Source organism: Schistocerca gregaria, chromosome 3 (genome assembly GCF_023897955.1).
Source record: "Schistocerca gregaria isolate iqSchGreg1 chromosome 3, iqSchGreg1.2, whole genome shotgun sequence".
NCBI classification, from domain to species: Eukaryota; Metazoa; Arthropoda; class Insecta; order Orthoptera; family Acrididae; genus Schistocerca; species Schistocerca gregaria.
Genome location: NC_064922.1, coordinates 262,945,864 through 262,967,152, shown reverse-complemented (window position 1 = coordinate 262,967,152; position 21,289 = coordinate 262,945,864). Strand labels below are relative to the sequence as shown.

General features: G+C 39.0%; 2 protein-coding genes across 2 annotated transcripts in view; one reads left to right on the top strand and one right to left on the bottom strand.

The window, feature by feature from the left end:
- LOC126353914 (methyltransferase-like protein 22) overlaps window positions 1–9,021 on the bottom strand; it is a 53,608-nt gene extending 44,587 nt beyond the window's left edge. Inside the window, exons 1-2 of the mRNA XM_050003146.1 lie at window positions 8,856–9,021; window positions 8,564–8,704 (exon numbers count right to left, since the gene is read on the bottom strand). Coding sequence (XP_049859103.1) covers window positions 8,564–8,704; window positions 8,856–8,943 — 229 coding nt within the window. The 5' untranslated portion in view covers window positions 8,944–9,021. The remainder of the gene's footprint in view (window positions 1–8,563; window positions 8,705–8,855) is intronic.
- Window positions 8,829–21,289, top strand: part of LOC126353913 (protein disulfide-isomerase) — a 28,104-nt gene continuing 15,643 nt past the window's right edge. Inside the window, exons 1-5 of the mRNA XM_050003145.1 lie at window positions 8,829–9,253; window positions 9,369–9,675; window positions 9,898–10,095; window positions 15,634–15,767; window positions 15,944–16,081. Coding sequence (XP_049859102.1) covers window positions 9,531–9,675; window positions 9,898–10,095; window positions 15,634–15,767; window positions 15,944–16,081 — 615 coding nt within the window. The 5' untranslated portion in view covers window positions 8,829–9,253; window positions 9,369–9,530. The remainder of the gene's footprint in view (window positions 9,254–9,368; window positions 9,676–9,897; window positions 10,096–15,633; window positions 15,768–15,943; window positions 16,082–21,289) is intronic.

The following is a 21,289-nucleotide window of genomic DNA, read 5'->3' as shown; positions in this document are numbered from 1 at the left end:
CTTGTGGATCCTGGTGTGGGGACGTATCATGTTGGATGGGCATTTAAAACTTCACTAGTGGTCAGCAGATTACTGTTAATGTACAGTAGAGACGAAATACTGTAACTTTATAAAAGCAGAGTCAGTCACCTTACCCCATTATCAATAATATGTCTCTTCACTGGGTTGTTTATGGACAATGCTACAGTAACCATTGTGTGGACTGGTTAGTGGGGTTTCTGGATATAAATCTTACAGAGCACCTTTACAATGAGAAAAAATGCAGCCTGCCAGATGCCATCAAGGACTCTTCCAGACTTTTACGCAACTCTTTTTCAGAATTGGATCTGACTGCAAATATAGAGTAATCCATCTACCTCATAAAGGGCAAGCCTTCTTACGCCACAGAAATATGACAGTCGGAGTAACTGTTAACTGTTTCATTGCAGTGGAAGAGATTTATTAGTTCTGTTATATTTTTAAATGGGTATCTTTGGTTTTGTAACACATTTAATTACATTATTTATGCACTGTAACATGCCAGAAGTTTTATAATTAATATCTGTCATGTCTGCAACCCTTCCAACATCTTAATCTGGAAGCATCCTCTCTTTTCTTGATTAAGCTTAATTTATGGATACAAACATAGTTTATCATTTACAAATATTAGCTGTTTTGTAGTTTGAAGTAAGAAAAAATTACATCACACCATGACTTGTCCAAAATCATGGCACGCCTTTAATATACACCTTTACTTGACTATCTTTGCATGACCCTTTTTTTTAAATGGGACAATAATGAATATGAATTTACTACAAGACATGAAGTCAACAAGATTTAATTGCCAAATTAATTGAACTGGTAAATACTTATAGTAGCAGAAATCGTGTTCTATATGACAAAAGTAGGGAGCACTCAGAAGAAAATGGCAGTTACACAGATGTTGTGAAAATAGCATTGGGACAAAAAGCACACTAAATCAAACATTTATGGATACATGTAAAGATGCAGAACTTTTAAGTTCAACTAGTTTCAAAGTAAGAATATAAACCAGGATAGATTGCCATTCACCACATACCAAAGTCCTTCTTCAGACTAAAAACACACACATGCAAGCACACACACATGCACACACACACACACACACACACACACACACACACACACACACACACACACACACACAAGGTATGGATGGGGGAAAAATGTTGTAGTGCAGGAGCCTGTAGGGATAGGATGGTGGGCTCCTAGGTTCAGCATCAGGAGAGATGTGCTGGGCAGAAGGGTAACACTAAAGAAAGGAATTAGATGGGGGAAGAAGGCATATATAGAGCTGGAACGCATGCAAGCAGTGGGATAGCTTGGAGACTAGTGAAGGCTGAGCCCAGGGAGGTTTGGGAATGGGTGATATGTTGCTGTGAGATTTCCCACCTGTGCAGGTCAGAAAAGCTGCTGCTGGTGGGAAGGATCCAAATGACACGAGCTGTGAAGCGGCCACTTAAGACAAGTATTCTTTGTCACATGGCGTGCTTGGCAACTGGATGGTTCTGATGCCCATTGGCCACAGTTTAGCGGTGGGCATTCATGCAGACAGACCAGCTTGATAGTAATCGTGGGTACTTCGAATGCCACACAGTGTTTGCAGCTGAGTTGGAAGACTACATGATTGCTTTCACAGGTGGCCCTGATTTCAAAGGGTGGGAGAAATGACAGTGACAGGACTAGACTAGAATAATTGGTAGTGGGAGGATGTCGGGGATAGGTATTGCATCGAGGCCTTTCACAGGTTATGTTGTTGAAAAACTAACACATAAAAATAAGCATAACACCACAACTCTGACCAGATAACTGCCGGAATCATTGTTTGGTTTTAAGAAAGAATCAGTAAAACAGTTTATTCTTTTGTATGTGAGGCACTTGCAAAACTAAATAAGTAGTTTTGTACAATACGAATATTCTTCATTTAACAAAATAATTTGTTTGCATGGTCCCTGTTATATAATGACCCGCTTGGATGGCCAAGCATCTTAGCACGCAACTTCCAGGATTCAGCAAGGTGTGCTCGACCCAGATCAAATCTGCCAGTAGATTAACAACAAAGACCAGTGTACCAGCTGGTCCGGATGTGGTTTTTAGACAGTCTCCCACACCCGACCATGTCTCACCTAGGTTACATGACTCACAAAAATTTAGAAAATATTTGCCCATGTAATCCTCTGCCACTAACATTGCCAAATCCAAAAATTAACATGCCGACCACATGACGAAGTGGAATACAGGCCAGGAAAAAGAAGAAGGTCCATTTAATATAAAAAGGGGGACAAATATTCATATTAATGAAGCCATACATTGCAGAAGTTACAACCAGATTTATTCCTCTTGCACTGTTTTTACTTTTCAGATATCAATACTATGCCACTAAATATTACAGATAATTAAAATATACGTATACTGTTTCTGACGACATGGCTGTGATTGTGAAAGATGCAGTATGTAATGTAATTTTTTTAGTTCCAACTGCTATTCCTACTGTCCTTTGCCATCTTGCTTCCAGCTTTTTATGAAATAGCCTTTCACTGCACTCTTGCGATTTATACATACTCTAATTAGCAACAGCCTGAGTTCTACCTGATCATCATGGTTTCTACTTTTGCTTGGTGTATTTTAATCAATAGAGGAGTCTTGTGGCAGTACGTCATGAGCTTTCAGCCAAGCACTCCTTGATCACTATCAAGTAGAATGACTGCTGATGGGTTGCTCGTACACTCTTACCTACTATAGCTGCTGGTTGTGGCATCACAGTATCACCATGTATGGGCATAGGTTGAATCCAAGTTCAATGCACTAGCTCCAACTTTGCAATCGCCAGATCCCACGCCACAATGAACTCCAGGCTACCATCTCTATTTAGTGTGTTTTGTTTTGATGGCTTTAATTACACGGCCCCAGAACCCATCAGTGTCAGTCACGAGAGAGGTTTCATCAAATTTGATCTTGTGACCATGTTCTAGAGCTTGCTAAGCTAAAGCGGATTTATTGGAATAGCATAGGAGATAAAACATCTCATGCTCCTTCTTGTGATGCTCAATCTTATGATGGACAAACAGTGCATACTGTATCCTGAAAACTCTGCTTTGGCTGAGCACACTCTAAGAAACAATCAGTGGATCAAATATGACAAAACCTCTGTCACAACTCGCACTAAAGGCTTCTCAGAGAGTACAATTAAAAAAGCCATTGAAATGAAAATCACTTATACCACCCTTAATAAAGATGGCAGGCTGCAGCTCATCTTGGTGAGAGATCCAGCGAATATGAGATGAAGCGGACACACTGAACTTGGAGTCAACGTATGCCCACATATGATGATACCATGAGCACCACTGACATCACAGCTGGCAGCTAGAGTTTATAAGGGTGTACCAGCACCCCATTAGCAGTCATTCCCCTTGACAATGGCCTAGGAGTGCTAGGTTGAAAGCTTGCGACTTTTTAAGCGATTGACATGACTGGAAGCATGAAAACATTTTGTTCAGTATAGGGTACATCTGGTTGAAGAGAAATCCCTGAGGATCCCGCTGACCATGGGAGTACCTTCACATCATGTAAGCAGTCCATAGAGAGATGCACCCTGTGTGGACAAGCACAATACTGTTGAAAAATGACACAATGATACTGTCACATGAGAGGTAAAATACGAGGACACAGAGTGCCCATGATATATTTCTGTGCTGTTAGTGTTTCCTCAAATCACTACCAATCAAGACCAGAAGTCATACCCGACGGTTCCCCACATCACGAGTAGCAAGTAACAGCAGTAACAGGGGTAACACCACTGTGTTTCTCCTAAATGTTGGAAGAATAGGACCTCTCACTTAAATTTATATCAGATGTTAACAAATTTCTCTTTTTCAGAAATGTTTTCCTTGCTATAGCCAGTCTGTATTTTATATCCTCTCTACTTTGGTCATTATCATTTATCTTGCTGTCCAAATAGCAAAACTCTTCTAGTACAATATTTTTAGTATCTAATTTCTTAATCTAATCACCCACAGCATTGCCCAGTTTAATTCAACTACATTCCATTACCCTTTTTTTGCTTTAACTGATGCTAACCTTACAATCTCTTTTCAAGACTCTATTCATTACATTAAATTACTCTTTGTGCTTTTCTGTTCCTGGCAGAATTACAATGTCATTAAAGTCTTTATTTCTTCCTCCTGAACTTTAATTCCTTTCCAAAATTTCACTTTTTTCCTTTACCGCTTGCTCAGTATACAGATTGAATAACATCGGGGATAACATTTTACGCATAGTACATAAATGCTGCGTGCTGTCTGTAAAACATCTCACCCATAATTTATGCCTCTTAATGCAAATACACCTGAAAACATGGCAGCACTTATTCCCTTCCCATTGTCTTTACAGAATGAATCAGGCACAGGAATAAAGATGCTAGACTTCCAATTGAGACGACCAGGATCCTGGTCATCCAGAACTACTTTTTGGATGTTCATTTAAGTTGAATGCTTGGGTGGTTGCTTTGAAAAGGCTATGGTCGATTTCTTGCCCCAAATCTTGTCCGTTCTGAGCATGTACCCTGTATCTAACAGCCACAGTGTCGCAACACTGTTGACAGTACTGCACCATACCACTATAACCAAGTAACAAAACGACTAGAATGCTGTTACAAATGCCATAGTTGATGTCAATGGCAAGTGCTGCTGTAAAGTTGTATTCAGAAAGGCTTTCCACCATAAATACTCAGACATTTTCAGCAAGTGTGAGAAAAATACAAGAGACTTGGAAATTGCAAGTAGGTATTGTATTTTCCATCTGGAGTTGTTTCCAAAATTGTAGCATGTACGTACAGCCAAGTGCATTTTCAGTGTTTCTTACATCTTACTGTACATACTAAGAACTTAATTGTACATATAATAGACCTCCAGAATGTTGTTGTTGTCGTGTACTTCCATTAAAAAAAAAATAGTTCGATATAGCTCTCTATGCTAATTCAGCCCATGTAAACCTCCTCATCTCACCATACCTACCACAAACTATATACATTTGAACTTCCTTACTGTATTCAAGCCTTGGTATCCCTCTACAATTTTCACCCCTACACTTCTTTCCATTACCAAACTGCCAATTCCCTGATGTCAGCAGATGTGTCCTACAACTGACCCTGTCTTGTAGTCAAGTTGGGCTGTAAATTTCTATTTTCCTCCAATTCTATTCAGTAACTTCTCATTTGTTCTACCCATCTAATCTTCAGCATTCTTCTACAGCACTACTTATTGTCTTCTGATCAATGTATCAGTTACTCTGCATTTCTGCCTCATATTAGGCACCAGAACTGGATGCTGGCTGTCCATGCTTGGTTCGAATGGTTCCCTTTCAAGAGAACGTTTAGGAACACTTCAAGGAGGAACTGTCCATCAGTATTCACCAGGTACTCACCAGTATTGACCATGCTAGTGTGTCGAGAAAAACATGAACAAGCGGTCAGAGGTAATCAATACAGATTCAGAGTGAACATATGGGCTGAAATAATTTTTGATCAGATCACTGGACAATACCTAATGCCAACCACACTAACAGGACTGATCTAGCCATTTTTTCTAGAAAAATTGTCCTTCCTGTCCTATTGGATTGATACCATTATTGATTTGTCAGGTAATGTAGCCACAAAAGATTGTGGTCTAGATCATTTTAATGTAAATGTGTTACACAGTTAGAGTCCACATACCCAAAATGATGGGCTGGTAGAGGGGGGGGGGGGGGGGGCTGTTCTATTGCACCACAATCACTAAGTCTTTTTTCCATGCAACACAATGATTGCTCTGTAGACTACTCCTGTAACATCAGAGGACTTTCATTATCTGAGCCACACTGTGTTGAAATACTGTGGGCACAACAGCATTTATTCAATCATGTTCATCAGTCACTACTCTGCTGTTGCACACTCTGCAATCAAATTAGAGATCAAAATTAGGAACTCATTTTGTGGTACACTGCATAGTGTGACTCTGTTGGTGGATTTCTTAATGAAATGTGGAAAACAATCACCATTCCAAAACAGTCTCCAATTTCTACAGCCCACAGTCCTTGAACTGGACTTAGGTTCGGTCTTGAAAAATGATCAGTTTGCCGTCTTATTCAACATATTAAGTGCTCTGCATGTGCAATCCAGTGTTGGCTAATGGGTTACATAGCTAATTATGATACCAAACACAATCTGAAGCAACTTCACTGCCTTGTTCTCAAACTTTAAAGCTATACACTATTGAAACTATGCATCTGTGAACAAATGGACTCCCTCCTGTAAAATGACCATTCTGGGCAACATATTAAACACGGACAGTGTTTTTTTCTTTTTTGCCTATATCCTATATGCTCCTAAATACTGTCATTTCCAGTAATTCAGCATTATTGTAATAGTCTCTCATGATCTGATCAAATCACAATCACTGTCACAGTGGAGTTTCTTGCAGATATTCTATCTACCATGTCAATCTGATCAGCTACAATATTTACAAATGAATACTTAAAAACCATTTAAAAGGAATGCATTGCACGACTATTCCAAACTGATATCACTGATGAAAAATGTTGTTGTGTGAGCATTTGTTGCAGTAATTACATTTATTTTTGTTTTCGCAACATGTACAAGCTTAGGATCTGTATGCAGTGTGTCTGAATGTTTTTTGTTAATTAGTTTATAAAATATTCTCATTACAGCTAAACAGTAACTGGCTCTGAGCACTATGGGACTTAACATCTGAGGTCATCAGTCCAAACAGTAACACTCTGATAATATTTATCCAAATGGATACACCACCACTGTCTCTCTGTATTTTTTTTTTTTTTTTTTTAAAGATTCAATCTATTCTTTTATCGCCCTATGACTTAGGATACCTAAATGGTGAAGTGCAATCTCTCTTCTGCTAATATAAACAGCAACAAATTTTCATATATGAGGCTACCTGTGAACTGGGTGTACATATCTAATTTTATTGAATGTGTTGTACTAAATACATTGGCCAGTAAACCACATTAATGACAGCTATTTTATAGGAGTACACATTGTTTACCGAAGAAAATGAGGGCACCACAAAAACACCTAGCAAAATTAAGACACACTAGAATCGCTTCATCTGCGGTTTTGATAATGCAGTACAACGAAAAAGGTTGCTGAGCTTACTGTAACCAAGGTTTCCAAAATCTATACTAATTTTTATAAATAAATTTCTTCTGTTGAACTGGGTGGCTAGCTACAAGAATCAGTCATATTCTTTTGTTAAATATCATTTCCCCAGAGTCTGAACACAGCTCTCAGTTATTCTATCTTTACATGAACGTTTCCTGTCCCCTTAACAAAAGTTTGGTTTGCTTTCGTGTAATTACTTGACTTTCATATGACTCATTCACTTTTTAAGGCAATGAATTTCATATAGTACTAACAGTAACTTTCTAAATCAGCTCCCACTTCCTAGAAATTTGTGTAATTGTGTCGCACTGGACATGTCTCCTATCTGTACAACCACCATCTTACCCTTCATATTATATTGCCAGCTACTGTTACCATTTGGTGGATTGAAGACTCATATATATGCTAACACTGCATGTCTCCAACAGCTACGTTTTATAATTAATTATTTTCCCAGATCTCTCTCTCTCCCCACACCCCTCTCCCCCTCCCCCCACTCACCACCCCTCTACATACTACAATAAGCTGCTGTTCTCAGTAGTTCTAAATTACTTCAAATGAAATTCACTCTTCTAAAACTAAAAAGAAGTTTAAGTAAAATTAACAGCAATCAGTATCACTCGTATCACTCAAGCAGACAAACATTCATTCACACATTGTGCTCAGAAAATCACATCATGAAGAAGAGCCCGTAGGGATGTAGAATGAATCAAGTTATAAATTACAAAATTATGAGATAGGTGCTAGCCAGGACTTACTGCCAGGAAGTGACATGTTAAGTACTCCCAATAAACATACAAGTAAGTACAGATTCTGACTTTGCTTTTTGGGTTACTAGTTTCTTCTTTGGGTAGGAAAGAGGGATAGTTTGGGGACAATTAAATAAGGGTGAGAGGGACCCACCCATTATTGACATGGTTGTAAATCTGAATAGACTGGCACAAGTGTTATTGATTGTTAGTACACTTTACACACTTTGGATCTACCTGTTGTATAACTTGATTCACTGCACATTCCTCTAGGGTCTCCTTCATGACTGGACTTATGGTACAAAATGGGTAAATGGATGAAGGCACATAATAGGTCTAGTGCAGAGGATGAAAAGTTTTTCCTTACTATTTTTGAACTATAATTATAAAATTAGGAGCTGTTGAACATAAGAACAATAAAAGCAATTTGTAACAGATGGTTATCAGTAAAATAGTTCTCTTGACGTCACAAAAAGTCAGCAACCATTGCACAACAGGTCTGCCAGAATAAGGCAACTAATGTATTCACTTAAAATCACTGCCAATAGAAAATACAGAAATATAGATAGACTTTGCAGAAATCATACTGGCAAAAAAAGAAATGCTTTTATAAACAGCAGATTACCAATTAATAAAAAGCCATCCTGTGATGTGCTATCCCGCCTTTGCAAAATGAAGTCACCGTCTTCGTCCACCTCTGCATCTTTCTGTCCTTCAATGAATGATAGATCTTTTGTCAGTCTGAAGGTGAATCTTGTGACCACATCTGTGCAAATATTTGTAACAGTTAGTGGCAGGCATGTAACACGGGCATAAAGGTAAAAACAGTTCACCCAATGACTTTTGAAATTTTCAAATACATTGCATGGGCAATTTTATTTTGATTTAATAATAATTTAATTCGCAAACACGCTAACTTTCTTGTGACAATGAAGGATTGGCAGTACGGTCCACTTCGCTTTGTAGATGAATTTCTGACGAAATTTTGAACTCATCGTCACACATCTGTAAATTCTATGTCCTATACAATTAGCAGGCTCCTATGACAGATTTTTTGGAAAAGGTGTATAACTTCCAAGTGACAGCCCCAACAAACACGTACACTCTACTATAAGATACGCTTATTACAAGTTAGACTTCTTTAGCTATTATGGCACAGTAAGAGAATCTTTATTGTACTTAATAATGGGGCAAGCATGTTTCTGTGCCAAATTAAAAATAATTTTTGGCATTGACATGTTTATTTGTGCCAACAGGAAATTACATCAGATGGAACAGGAACTAACGGGAATGTGAAATTTTTCTTAAAATAAGAGTAAGCTTAGTTTTGCAAGTTTAAACAAACGAAAACTACTTTCTCTTCGTCAAATGACTGAAATAAATTTCTGAAGCTTATTCATAATAGGTTTAATCTTTCTTCTGACCACCAGATGCAAATGTTATCACATGGCGTACTTCGGCCAATGACGTTTCACCACGAGTCGATGCCGCCGAAGCATCTTTGCAGCCACGTTTCATCTTCGTTTCTCACTCTTGTAAATTCAGAACTGCACTGTACTGTTAGGACTGCGTGAGTGGGAAACGGAGGCAAGATGTTGAGGCTGTGTTTTATTGTGTGCCTGGTTGGTAGTGTGTGGAGCAGTGCGGATATTAAAACTGATGAGGGCGTTTTAGTCCTTAATAAAGATAATTTTGAGGCGGCAATTTCTGATACGGAATTTATACTTGTAGAATTCTGTAAGTATTACTGCTACTTGTTTACGTGTTGTGGGGTAATGATTACGTGGAAGTTCCAACCATTTCGAAGTTGAAAGTAGCTACCAAGTTTCAGTAAGCCCCCAACATAAGTAAAATAATTTTAGTGTTTGTAAAAAGGGTGCATATTCATTTGTCTATTAGCGTTTGCTGCAAATGGCACCGACACAAATATGTGGGTAATGTGACGAATGTTTGTTGCAGATGCTCCGTGGTGTGGACACTGTAAGTCTCTTGCACCCGAATATGCAAAAGCAGCGAAGAAGTTGGAAGAAAAGCAATCGGCTATCAAGTTAGCTAAGGTAGATGCCACAGAAGAAACCGATTTAGCGGAGAAACATGGTGTTAGAGGCTACCCAACGCTGAAGTTCTTCCGTAAAGGATCACCTGTTGACTACACAGGTTAGTAATATTGAAGTTTACTTTATTTCGTGGACGCGGGTTTTATGTTCGTATCACCAGTGATATCCTTTCTGATAGACTATTTCTGTGTACTTTTAGAAAATTGTAGTTTATGAGCAGTGTGACATATTGAGATGTTCGGCGAACATCTTTTCCTAAAGAAAATTTAACGTCTGTTTTTTGCATGACTGTTTTGCATAGATGTTTGTGGCTCACGTGGCAAATAGAGCGAAAATGGAAAAACTTGTTAACTGCTGTTAATCTTGGATTTCTTAAAGATTTATTTTCATCTACGTTTCTCGAGTCAAACATGTCACAGGGAATTTAGCTGAAGATATTAAAGTTGGATTGATGCAATATAAGTAGTAAATTTTCTCAATGATTGTTTTACAAGATTTTTTATGCATAATTTAGCAGGTTAGAATAAGAATTCAGTAAAACAAGTAAGGAGTGTAGGCAGATGAAAATTTGTATCAATTTTCTTCACAACAATAAACTGGGTGTGCAAAATGGATGTTCCACAGATTTTGGAAAGCATACGTCGTAATGAACAGCTAATCTTGGTTCAACATTTTTCCAAACAATGTACCTGCTGGAAAGTCAGAATAGATAAAAAAATGTGCCATGTGTTGACGCCACATGTCAATTTCAGGCCATATCTGCAAATGTGACATCAGTATTTGAGCTTGGGAGAGGGGAGGTGCTCCTTTTCATGTGGAAGAGGATGGTTGAAGGAAACAAAGTGCAATTTATCACAAAATAAAACACAAAACAGGATTTATTAATCACCAAATGCACTTCACACACTACAACTTTAAAGGGTCATTCCAAATTTACTCGACCAGTGGTCCCCACTTGACCTCTGATGATAAAATATTGCTCAGAGGTTTGGTTTTAATAGGAGACTGCGAGAAGTTCTGTGAAGCCTAAGACAGTTTGGGCATAATTTAAGACAGCTTTAAACTGAAACTAGTAACGTAATGAAAAATGCCGAGGTTTTCATTCACAGTATTTGTGCCAAAGTTTGAGTTCGGGCATTGTGACAATCTTTCAAGCATTTTTTCACTGCTGTGACTTTTTGGACAAACGGTCCTTTACATGGCCTGTAGTTATTTTACTGATAAGTTCCCGATTAATTCTACCAATCTGCAGCACTTTGCTGTACTAGAATTTGTTACTATGTAAACAGACAATCAAATTTGTCAGATTTTAATCATTTATATTTTTGTTTCATTGTAGGGAACAGACTTCTTGTACTAGAATAGGTCTTGTGTTTGTTACCTTATCGGCAATATGGAAAAATGTGCTGGAAAATAATACTGTTAAATATTTGGAAAGGGTTATTTTAGGAAATTCTGTGAGAGATCTCTAAAGATGTGTGTATAGTAGTTAATTCTTTAATCTGTTATCTGTAAAATAAGCTAAAGGTAACCGCTCAACCTATACAGACTCCTGCGTAGAGCACAAATTGATAGGAGTATAGCCTTTCCCTTAAGCTTTTGTTTTTACTGATCAGTCCACTTACTGCATTTTTATTCCATCTAAATGTCATCTTTGCAGCAGTGTAAAATTATGTTTATCAGAAAGAGCTTTTCACCTCTGGTCAGGCATTGCTAATATAGTCACCTACCATTTTAGGTCTCTCTCTCTCTCTCTCTCTCTCTCTCTCTCTCTCTCTCTCTTTCTCTCTCTCTCTCTCTCTTTTTTTTCCCCATACTGGTTGGAACTGTCAATTCAAAAGCCACCTATTGTGATGGTCACCTTTGGAGCAGATGTTAACATTTGACATCTGAAGGATCTCAAATTTTTTCCTTCAACACAGTGAAATATTGACTTACAGTTTACAGGAGAACTTACATACTTCTTGGCCAGTGTTTGGTTTCTTGTGAATCCCATTGTGAAATACTATACACAAATCTTTTGAACTTGTTAAATTTATGTACTATTGCTATGTAAAGAAAACTCAGCCGCTTTTAATGAGATGTTTTTTTTTTCCTTCCATAATATTGCAACAATACATTTGCAAAAACTGTCGGACACAAGGCCTAGACATTCTGGTTGTATGTGAAGTACACCAGTGGCAAGATGCAGTTGGTACCATCACTATGCGATGACAGTGGTGATGTTACTCAAAGGCCTCTGGTCCTGATAGTATACCACTTGTGTTCCTTTGATTATGCTGATACAATGGCTCCATACTTCAATCATTTAAAACTGATTGCTTGTCGAAAGGTCTGTGCCTTAAGAATGGAAAGTTGCAGAGACCACACCAGTACCCAACAAAGGAAATAGGATTAATCTGATGAATTACAGACGCATCACTAAACAATTTGCTGTAGAATATTTTAACATATACTTTGTAAAACATTATGAATTCTTCTTGCTTGGCTCTACAGCTCATTTTTATGAGCCTTGCCCTCTTCTACAATTTCCTTTAATTTCTCTTGGTCCTTTGCCAAGACTCCAGTTTCTGTAGCCCATCTTCTTAAGATCTTAGATTACTCCATCTATCTGTCTGGCTCTTGGTCAACCATGTCCTCTCTGCCGCCCTCCCCCCTCCCTCTGCCGCCGGCTTTCCTTGTATTATTCTTCTTGGTACTTCTGTATCATTCATGTGAGCCACATGCCCTGCCCACCTCAGTTGGATGATTTCACTATCTTTCTGATGGGTTGGTCTTCGTATAGGATTACATCTCATGGTTGTATCTCCTACTCCATCTTCCTCTTTCACAGATTGGGCCGATAATTTGTCTAAGTATCTTTATTTCAAATGCATCAAGTATATCAATATTGTTAGTTGTTAATGTCCAGGTTTCAGAGGCATATGTAAGCACTGGTTGTATAAGTGATTTATAGATAGTTAATTTAGTGGTACAAGTCAGTAGCTGTGAGGATAGAAGCATTTGTTAGGGCAGAACAGGCTCTGTTGGCTAGTATATGGCCAGTATCTTCACTGATTTATAGGAGATCGTTCCCCTATTCAGAAGTTTTGTTTCTCATCACCTTCTCCAGGCTGGCATTAAAGAGAAGACATGCCAATGCATCCCCTCGTTGCACTCAGTTTTTAACACGCAATGTATTGGACAATATTCCTCTTATTCTTATACTACCTTGTGTTTTGCTCATTGTCATCCTCATCAGCCATTCCAACTTTCTCAAGATTCTCATTTCATCTAGAGCCTGATATAACTGCTCTCTGTTTATGCTGTCATAAGCTGCTTTGAAATCTATAAAGAGGTGATGCGGGCCAATCCCGTATTCGTTTTCCCCCCAGAATTTGTCTTACGGTGAATATTTGATGTATAGTTGACTTCCCGGGGAGAAATTCGCATTGGTACAGCCCAATCTTCCTCTGTATGATTGGGAGGATTCTGTCGAATGGTATATTAAAGAATATTTCATATCCCAGATGTATTAGTGTGATCCCTCTGTAATTGCCACACTCCATCTGATCTCTCTTCTTATATATGTGACATAGGATACCCTCTTTCTATTGTTGAGCATTCCCCCCCCCCCCCCACCTCCTCCCTCCCCTCCCGACCCTGCCCATATTGACCATTTTCAGAAGGCTTCGTTCCAGCTTTCTGCCTCCTTGCTTAAACAGTTCTGGTCAAATACCATCTGTCCCTGCCGCCTTTTTGTTTTTCAGTTTCTCCATGGCAGTTTTCACTTTCATATTTGGTGGGGCAGTGTTGCTGTCTGGGTCCTCTTCCCCATTTGTTTCTATTGTATTGGATTCCATGGTATTGTTGTTCTAGAATTGGAGACTATAAAGAAACCTGCAGCATCTTTCGCATATTACCTTTCCTTCACTTATTATAATCCCTGTCTCACCTTTATTGAACTTGTTTTACTACCAAAAGGCTTCCATGCCACATTCACCTCTATAGAATTTTCTTATTTCAGTTTTTCTTCTCATGAGCAGCATATGACACTGCACTTGCACTGTATGAGGAGGATAGAAGAAGAATACAAAGAAAAATGGAGAATTGAAAAGAGGACTCACGAAATAAAAAAGAGAATGGATGAAAGCAAGTCTTCATAATGAACCTCAAAGAAAAAGATTGACAAATGGTGACACGGGTACAGAAAAGTGTTACTCTGAAACATTACCAGCCGTTTAGTCTCGCAACATTATGAGTGCTATCTACAGGTGTCACTAAAGCAGAGGTGTTTTGTATTGTGGCAGGATCATCTCACAAAACTTCAATCACCAGCTTTCCTCCTCAGAGTTCGAAAATATTTTCTTTGTGCCCACCTATATAGGAGAAATGATCATCATAATGAAATGAGAGAAATCAGAGCTTGCACAGAAAGATTAAAAAAATTCTTTCCTTCCTGTGTGCTGTTAGTGTGGAATGACAGAGAAATAGCTTGAAGGTGGTTCAGTTAACCCTGTCGGTCATCTAATTGTGAGTTGCAGAAAACCTTGTAGATGTAGATTAGTTTTTTCCCCAAATTTGACCTTGTGTGAAGCATGAAAATGGGGATGACACAGTCTTGGAATTGTAACTGTGTGGAGAACATAAAGTTTTAATCAATGAAAATGTTGTGCTTACATTGTACTAATTTCAATTTTAAGCTTTCTCTAAACTATTCAGAAGTCATAGTGCAAATAATGTTGCTGTTTTCTGCTGAAAGCCTCCTAAAAACTTTGTTACCGCACAGCTTATTTTTATTCGGTAGGGAACATGGGGAAAATGTCACTCAAATTAGAGTTGCTCAGCGAGGATGGGTCCTAAAATTGACTCACTTTATATGGTATGACTCCATAACAAATACTAATCACATTCAAAGTACTTAACTGAGAGAGAGTAATTGCTATTTGTACAAGCGATTTGCTATCATGTTGAAAAGATTGACATGTGAATACTTTTTTAGAGTTTCTAATGTTGGGTGGTAACAAATAATACTGAAAGTTTTCAGAACTTGAGGCACCAACCATTTTCAGTTGCAAGGGGAAAAGGCAAATGGTGAAAGTGTTAAGTTTGCATGACATATGGCTTTGAGTAGAAGTATTACTTGTCAATATCCATTAGATGTTTCTCAAACAATACTGAATTGATATGCCAGCTTGGGATGGGTGGAATGAGATGCACTGGATACAATGTTGAATATTTATTTCGTGTAGTTTCCCTTCATTGGAAATGAGACATTGAGAAAGTATCGCAAATTAATTCATTGTGTGCGATACTTCTATGAAGGATCACAGAACACATTGTATAAATTTGACATTAACTATATGACAGTTATAATCCTGTCATCTGTGAGATAGAACAGGATATTGAAATGTGCTTCATGAAAGTCAGGTGACGACAGTGTACTTGATCTGTGATAGTGCACTCTCAATGTAGCTGTTGACATCTAAAATGCATTGTTCACATCAGTCTGATCAAACAAGTTTTATTAAATATTACCTATACTAAATTTAGACAGGCCAATAGAGATTTTTACACAAGATGTGAAATACTCGAAGGTACGGTATTCTCACAAATTCAGTTTTGGATGTCAGTATGTTAATCTTACTTTCTTTTTTAGGTGGTCGAACATCTGAGGATATTGTTAATTGGTTGTTAAAGAAAACTGGACCTGTAGCTAAGGAACTTGGATCTGTGGAGGAGGCAAAGTCATTCATTGATGGTGATAATGTTGTTGTTGTGGGATTCTTCAAGGTAAATTGTGGGTGATTACTTCTAATTTTTTGCTGAGTCACAAATGATGACTAGTCTTAGTTGATTATCTGTGAAAAGGTTAAAATTGTCCTCTAAGAAGAACTGATTTAAGAATTAAAAGAATTTTATGTTACTGATCATGGGATAGTTGTTAACTGAAGTGCTGCTTGTTTCAGGACCAGGGCTCATCAGCAGCTAAGGTATTCCTGGAAGCTGCTGCAACAATTGATGATCATCCTATTGGCATATCATCATCTGATGATGTATTTTCTGAATACAGTGCAAGTGATGGCAACATTATACTTTTTAAGAAGGTAAGCTTTTAAAAATGTAATGTTAAAAATATGTTAAGTATTTTTATTCCAACTTCTCGTTGAAAATCTGCTCATTTATAGCAGGTTTTTTCCTTTTAAGTTGGTAAAGTAAAATACATGTTTCTTCTAAAGTCATCATTACATGTTGATGTGAAGTACATGTGACAACTATTTATTTGTAACCATTATTTCATGTCCTTCATTTAGCTTGATGGAGATAAAAATGAAATGTTATATAAGCTCATTCTGCACTTAATGCAGAATTCTCAACCAGAAATTATCAATGCAATGAGCCTTGGCTGCAGATTTCTGTACCTGTATTTGGGTGGGAGAGAGAGGGGGGGGGGGGGGAGCAGTTGGCAGAATTGTAGCATTCCCTTTGATAACCATAGGTGCTAAAATTACAAAGCAGCTACTCAGATAACAAAGTACATGTGGAATGCCCATCTGATAAATGTTTGCCAGTCAGTATTCAGATTGTAAAATAAATAGTATGATGTTGGAAAGTCAAGATTTTGCCACCATTCAGGAAAGCTGCTGCATTCAAATTATAGTCTAAAGTGAGAGCTGGATGAAACTCATTGCAGAAGGCTCCAAAATATTTAACAAAGGCTGAAATGTAATTAAAAACAGACAGGTGAGACATCATGGAGGGGAGGGGTGGGAAACATTCATTGCAGTTGGCAAAGATGTTTATAGACCCCATGGGGCTCTAGTCTTATTTTGTGAGTACATGCTTGGTCACCATGGGTATCCACCTATTGCAGAGCTACTTCTTTCTGTGCTGTGCTGCAAGTCTATACATCTGTATTTTTTTCCCCCATCTCTCTTTTCATTGTATGGTCTTGGCATTGAATGTGCTTGGATCTACTTACGGTCTATCCGCATGACACATGTGGTTGAATAGAAAGTTTTCTGACAGAGAGCAGTAGGTCATCCTGAATGGGGAAACTTTAATAGAAACAAGTGTAACATCAGGTGTGCTCCAGGGCAGCGTAATAGATCCACTGCTTTTTACAATTTACATAAATGATCTGATTGATGGTATTGACAGCAGCATTAGACTGTCTGCCAATGATGCTGTAGTCTATAGGAAAGTAGTATCACATGAAAGTGGTGAACAAATCGACGAGGATTTGCAGAAAATAAATGTGGTGTAATGACAGGTAGTTATCTCTCAATATTAGTAAGTGTAACCTACCATGTATAACAGTGAAAATCCCCATTAATGTAAGAGTACAAAATAAATGTCCAGTCTTTGCAAGCAGTAACATCTGTCAAGTATCTGGGCGTGACTATTTGAAATGATCTCAAATAGAACAATGAGATTACACAAGTAATGGATAAGGTGAATTCTAGATTGTGCTGTATTGGTAGAATCCTGAAGCAAAGCAGTTTGACATAGGAAATTGCTTTCAATAATTTATGAATTAAGCATATGCCATCCTGCTGCACAACAAACCCAAAATGTGGCAACTGTGGATGATCACTCCACACAGTCCTTTGGACACTGACCTTTCAATTAAACCGTGTGGAACATCACTCTCAACGTTCACCAGTTTGTCCAGTTTTCAAGAAAGAACAGAAGATCCAGGAATAAAAATCTGTTCACTGTCTGTCACATACTGGGACACAGAAGAAAGATGAACATGTACTTCCTTTGGAATATGACAGTCATTTACACTATCATCGTCACCATTGCCTCCCTACATCTGCTTTCTTCAAACCAGATAGCCCATGGTACCTCCTATGAGAACACTTCCTGCACCTGGGTGGAGAAGTGTTCTTCTTTAGTGTGTGTGGGTAACAGGGCTCCCTCTCAGGATGCCTTTCCATTGCAACACCTGGATCAGAGGCAGAGCACCAACAGTGAGTGCAAGAGGCACGGCCTGTGGATCCCAGAATTGTCTGCTCTTAATCTGTCCCACCACTCAATGTGGGTAGCCCCTTGAATGAACCTTACCCACCAAAGTATGAAGGGAAAGAAGAATAAGAATTAAGAGAAGGCTCCTCTGGTGAGTCTGGCTGTACCATATCTGCCTACATTTACAGATTTTGAATTGATGTTGGCAGATGTTTTTCCATCCCAGTGGATGATACTGTTGCACGACTGGTCCTCCTGGTCCCTTCACATATAACCTGCCCACTAGTTGTACAATAATTTTGGAATTGTCATGAGTACTACTGTCACCTGCCAGAACTACACCATCTTACTTCCTCTTCTGCAGTTTGCATTGTTTCCCAAGAAATACGCTTAACTGATGACCATTCTCAGAGGCTTTGTGTTTGTCGTGTGTTATGTTGGAACCATGCTGTTATTGAGAGGGTATCTGGAGGGATCTGTACGTTAGTTCATACAGATGTAGTCAGTGAATGAATTCCCCTCCGTACCTCGTTAGAGGCAGTAAGGGTGTTCATGCACATGACCTCAGCAATTATTATGTGCAATGTTTACTCATACTCAGGTAAGCCACTTAATTATTTGAATTGACCATATTAACCCAACATCCTTCTACTCATTACCTTTTTTCCTGCTTGGGGATATTAATACACACCACTCTCTGGGGAGAGTACCACATTGTCCAACAGGGGCTGTCTAATTTGGTAGTGTCACATACCATTATCTGTGGCTCCTTAGTGATGGTTCTCCTCCTAAATTCATTGTTCCTCATGGCATCTTTTCAGCTATAGATTGAATGAGCTCTTCCTCAAATTTTGTGGCTTTGCTACATTGGTCATTAAATAACCTTTGTGACAGTGACCACTTCTGGATGATCCTGTAGTTTCCTTGCCACTGCCAGACTGACAACCATGTTGGGCACTTCAGAGCCAGTTGGCCTTTGTATGCATCTGTTTTTGCATTTGCCACATCTGTTGTGTTGTATTGATGAGGTTGTGCAAGGCATCTGAAACAATTGTTAACGCTTTTGGAACTGCAATTCCCTTTTTAAAGCCCCCTCTTTCCACTGTCAGCTGCTGAAAAGTTTGACCAAGGCATTGGGCTGAACTTCGTGGTCTTATGGTCTGCCAATGATAAACAGCTGTTGTCCTACAGTGGTCTTTGTACATATGCATTGGTTCTTGCGGAACACTTTGTGACCCACTTTGCGACAGTATTGGTGTCCTTTTCCTATCTGGCTACCTTTCTATTGTAGAAGTGACAAGTTGAAGACATTATCTTAAGTTTCACTCCCTACCATGATGAATCCTATAATGAAACCTTCACTGACAGGAACTACTTTGTGGTCTTGCTTCGTCCCCTGATGCAACACCACATTCATATTCAATTCGCCATCAGATACGGCAACATCTACTTGGTCTTTAATTGCCTTTGGCTCAAAGGTGCCTTCCTCTTGCAATGGCAAAATGTATAGTTGTCCCAATCCTTAAACTGCACATGAGCTCAACATCTCTAGACAATTACTGGATGATTAGCCTGACCAGTGTACTCTGTAAGATGCTCTGTAGATTGTGCTAGGTTCTTGAATCTTGGTGCCTTTTGTACCTCTATCAATGTGGCTTCTGGGAGGGTCGAGCCACGACCATCCAGCTTCTTAGATTAGAAGCAGCAGTCTGACAGGATTTTCCTAAATGCCATCATATTGCAATTTTTTTTACCTGTGTAATATGCACAATACAGCTTTGGCATCACCACATTTTACTTACCTTCCATGACTGGGGCCATTCGAAGCCCCTACAGTTTTCTTTATTCATCAGTTTTTATCTCTATGGTTGTGTCAACATCTTGGGGTGCAGATCCATGCTACTTGTATCCATGTTTATGGAGTCCTGGTTTTGTTCCAGTTAGACTATGTTTACCATGTATATGGCTCAGTAGCTCCTTCAGCTTTAAAACTGTTAGACCCTATCCACCACAGAGGCATGTGTCTGGCCACTGGTGCTTTCTGGACTAGTCCCATAGTCTCCTTGCCCATGTGGGGATCTTCCCTCTTAAGATTTGATGGTACCACCTCATGGTCTCCTATTCAATTTCCATTTGACAATTCCTTCATCATGCCACATACCACTGCCCTTGGGGGGGGGGGGGGTGTACTAGTTGGAATGCACCTCGCTTCCCCCTGCCCCCTTCTCCCCTCCATGGACTGTACTACCTGTGTTTTCTTATGCTCTTCCCCTTGGATGGTGCCCAAGCCATGGATTAGCACTACTCTCTTTGAAGATCCTAAGCTGTCAGCCCCTAACCCAACTACCCATCCCGTGATCTTTCAGCCTCTCTGACCTTAGTTCTTAAGAGTTCCAGGATGTTTTGCACCAACAGTTCTAATGCCATGTGCAGTGTGTTGACAGCTGTTACCAGAGCCCTCAATTGTATTAAACTTGTCTCCTATGATGATGTTTTAATATGTACTGATTCAGTGAGCAGTCTCCAGGCTGCTGACCAATGGTATTCTTGCTACACTTCGGTCTTTGCTGTTCATGACCTTTTGCCGACTATTGTTATGCCGCCTTCTCATTGGGCCCCAAGTCATCTGGGTGTCCTGGGAAATAAAGAGGCTGGCTATTTGGCTAGAGGACACCTACTCACTCCCCATTCGCTCTGCCTACTGCAGGTGCAGATTTGCAGATGTAAGCGAGATCTCTGGTCAGTTTAGTTGTAGATCAATATACATAAAATCTACTGCAAATTCAGAAATTTTTAGTAAATTGCATTGATACAGAAAAGCTTCTGTCCTCAATAGTGCAGATTTAGAAAATGTCATTCGGGTAAAACTGACCTTGCCCCTTCTCACGCGATTACCTGCAAACAATTTCTGAAGGGCAAGAGGCACATTCTGTATTCCTAGATCTCTGGAAAGCAGTTTGACACAGTGCGCACTGCAGGCTGTTCATAAAGATCCAAGTACACGAGACAGGTTCTTAGATGTGAGTGGCTTAGACTCGTTAAGTTAGTGTAACATAGTGTGTTGTACAGGGTGGTAAGTGGTCATCAGAGGTAAGGGTATAGTCAAGAGTGCTTCAGGGAAGTGTAATTGACCATTCTTGTTTTTGTACATAAATGGTCTGACAGATAAGGGTGAGCAGCAATCCACAACTGTTTACTTATGATGCTGTAGTGTAAGAGACAGTGTTACATTTGACTGCAGGATGAGTGTTGCATTTGACTGCTGGATGACTTGGACAGAATATGTAGTTTGAGAAATGAATGGCTGTTTGCTCTGAATGTGGGGAAAATGTAGATAATTGAAG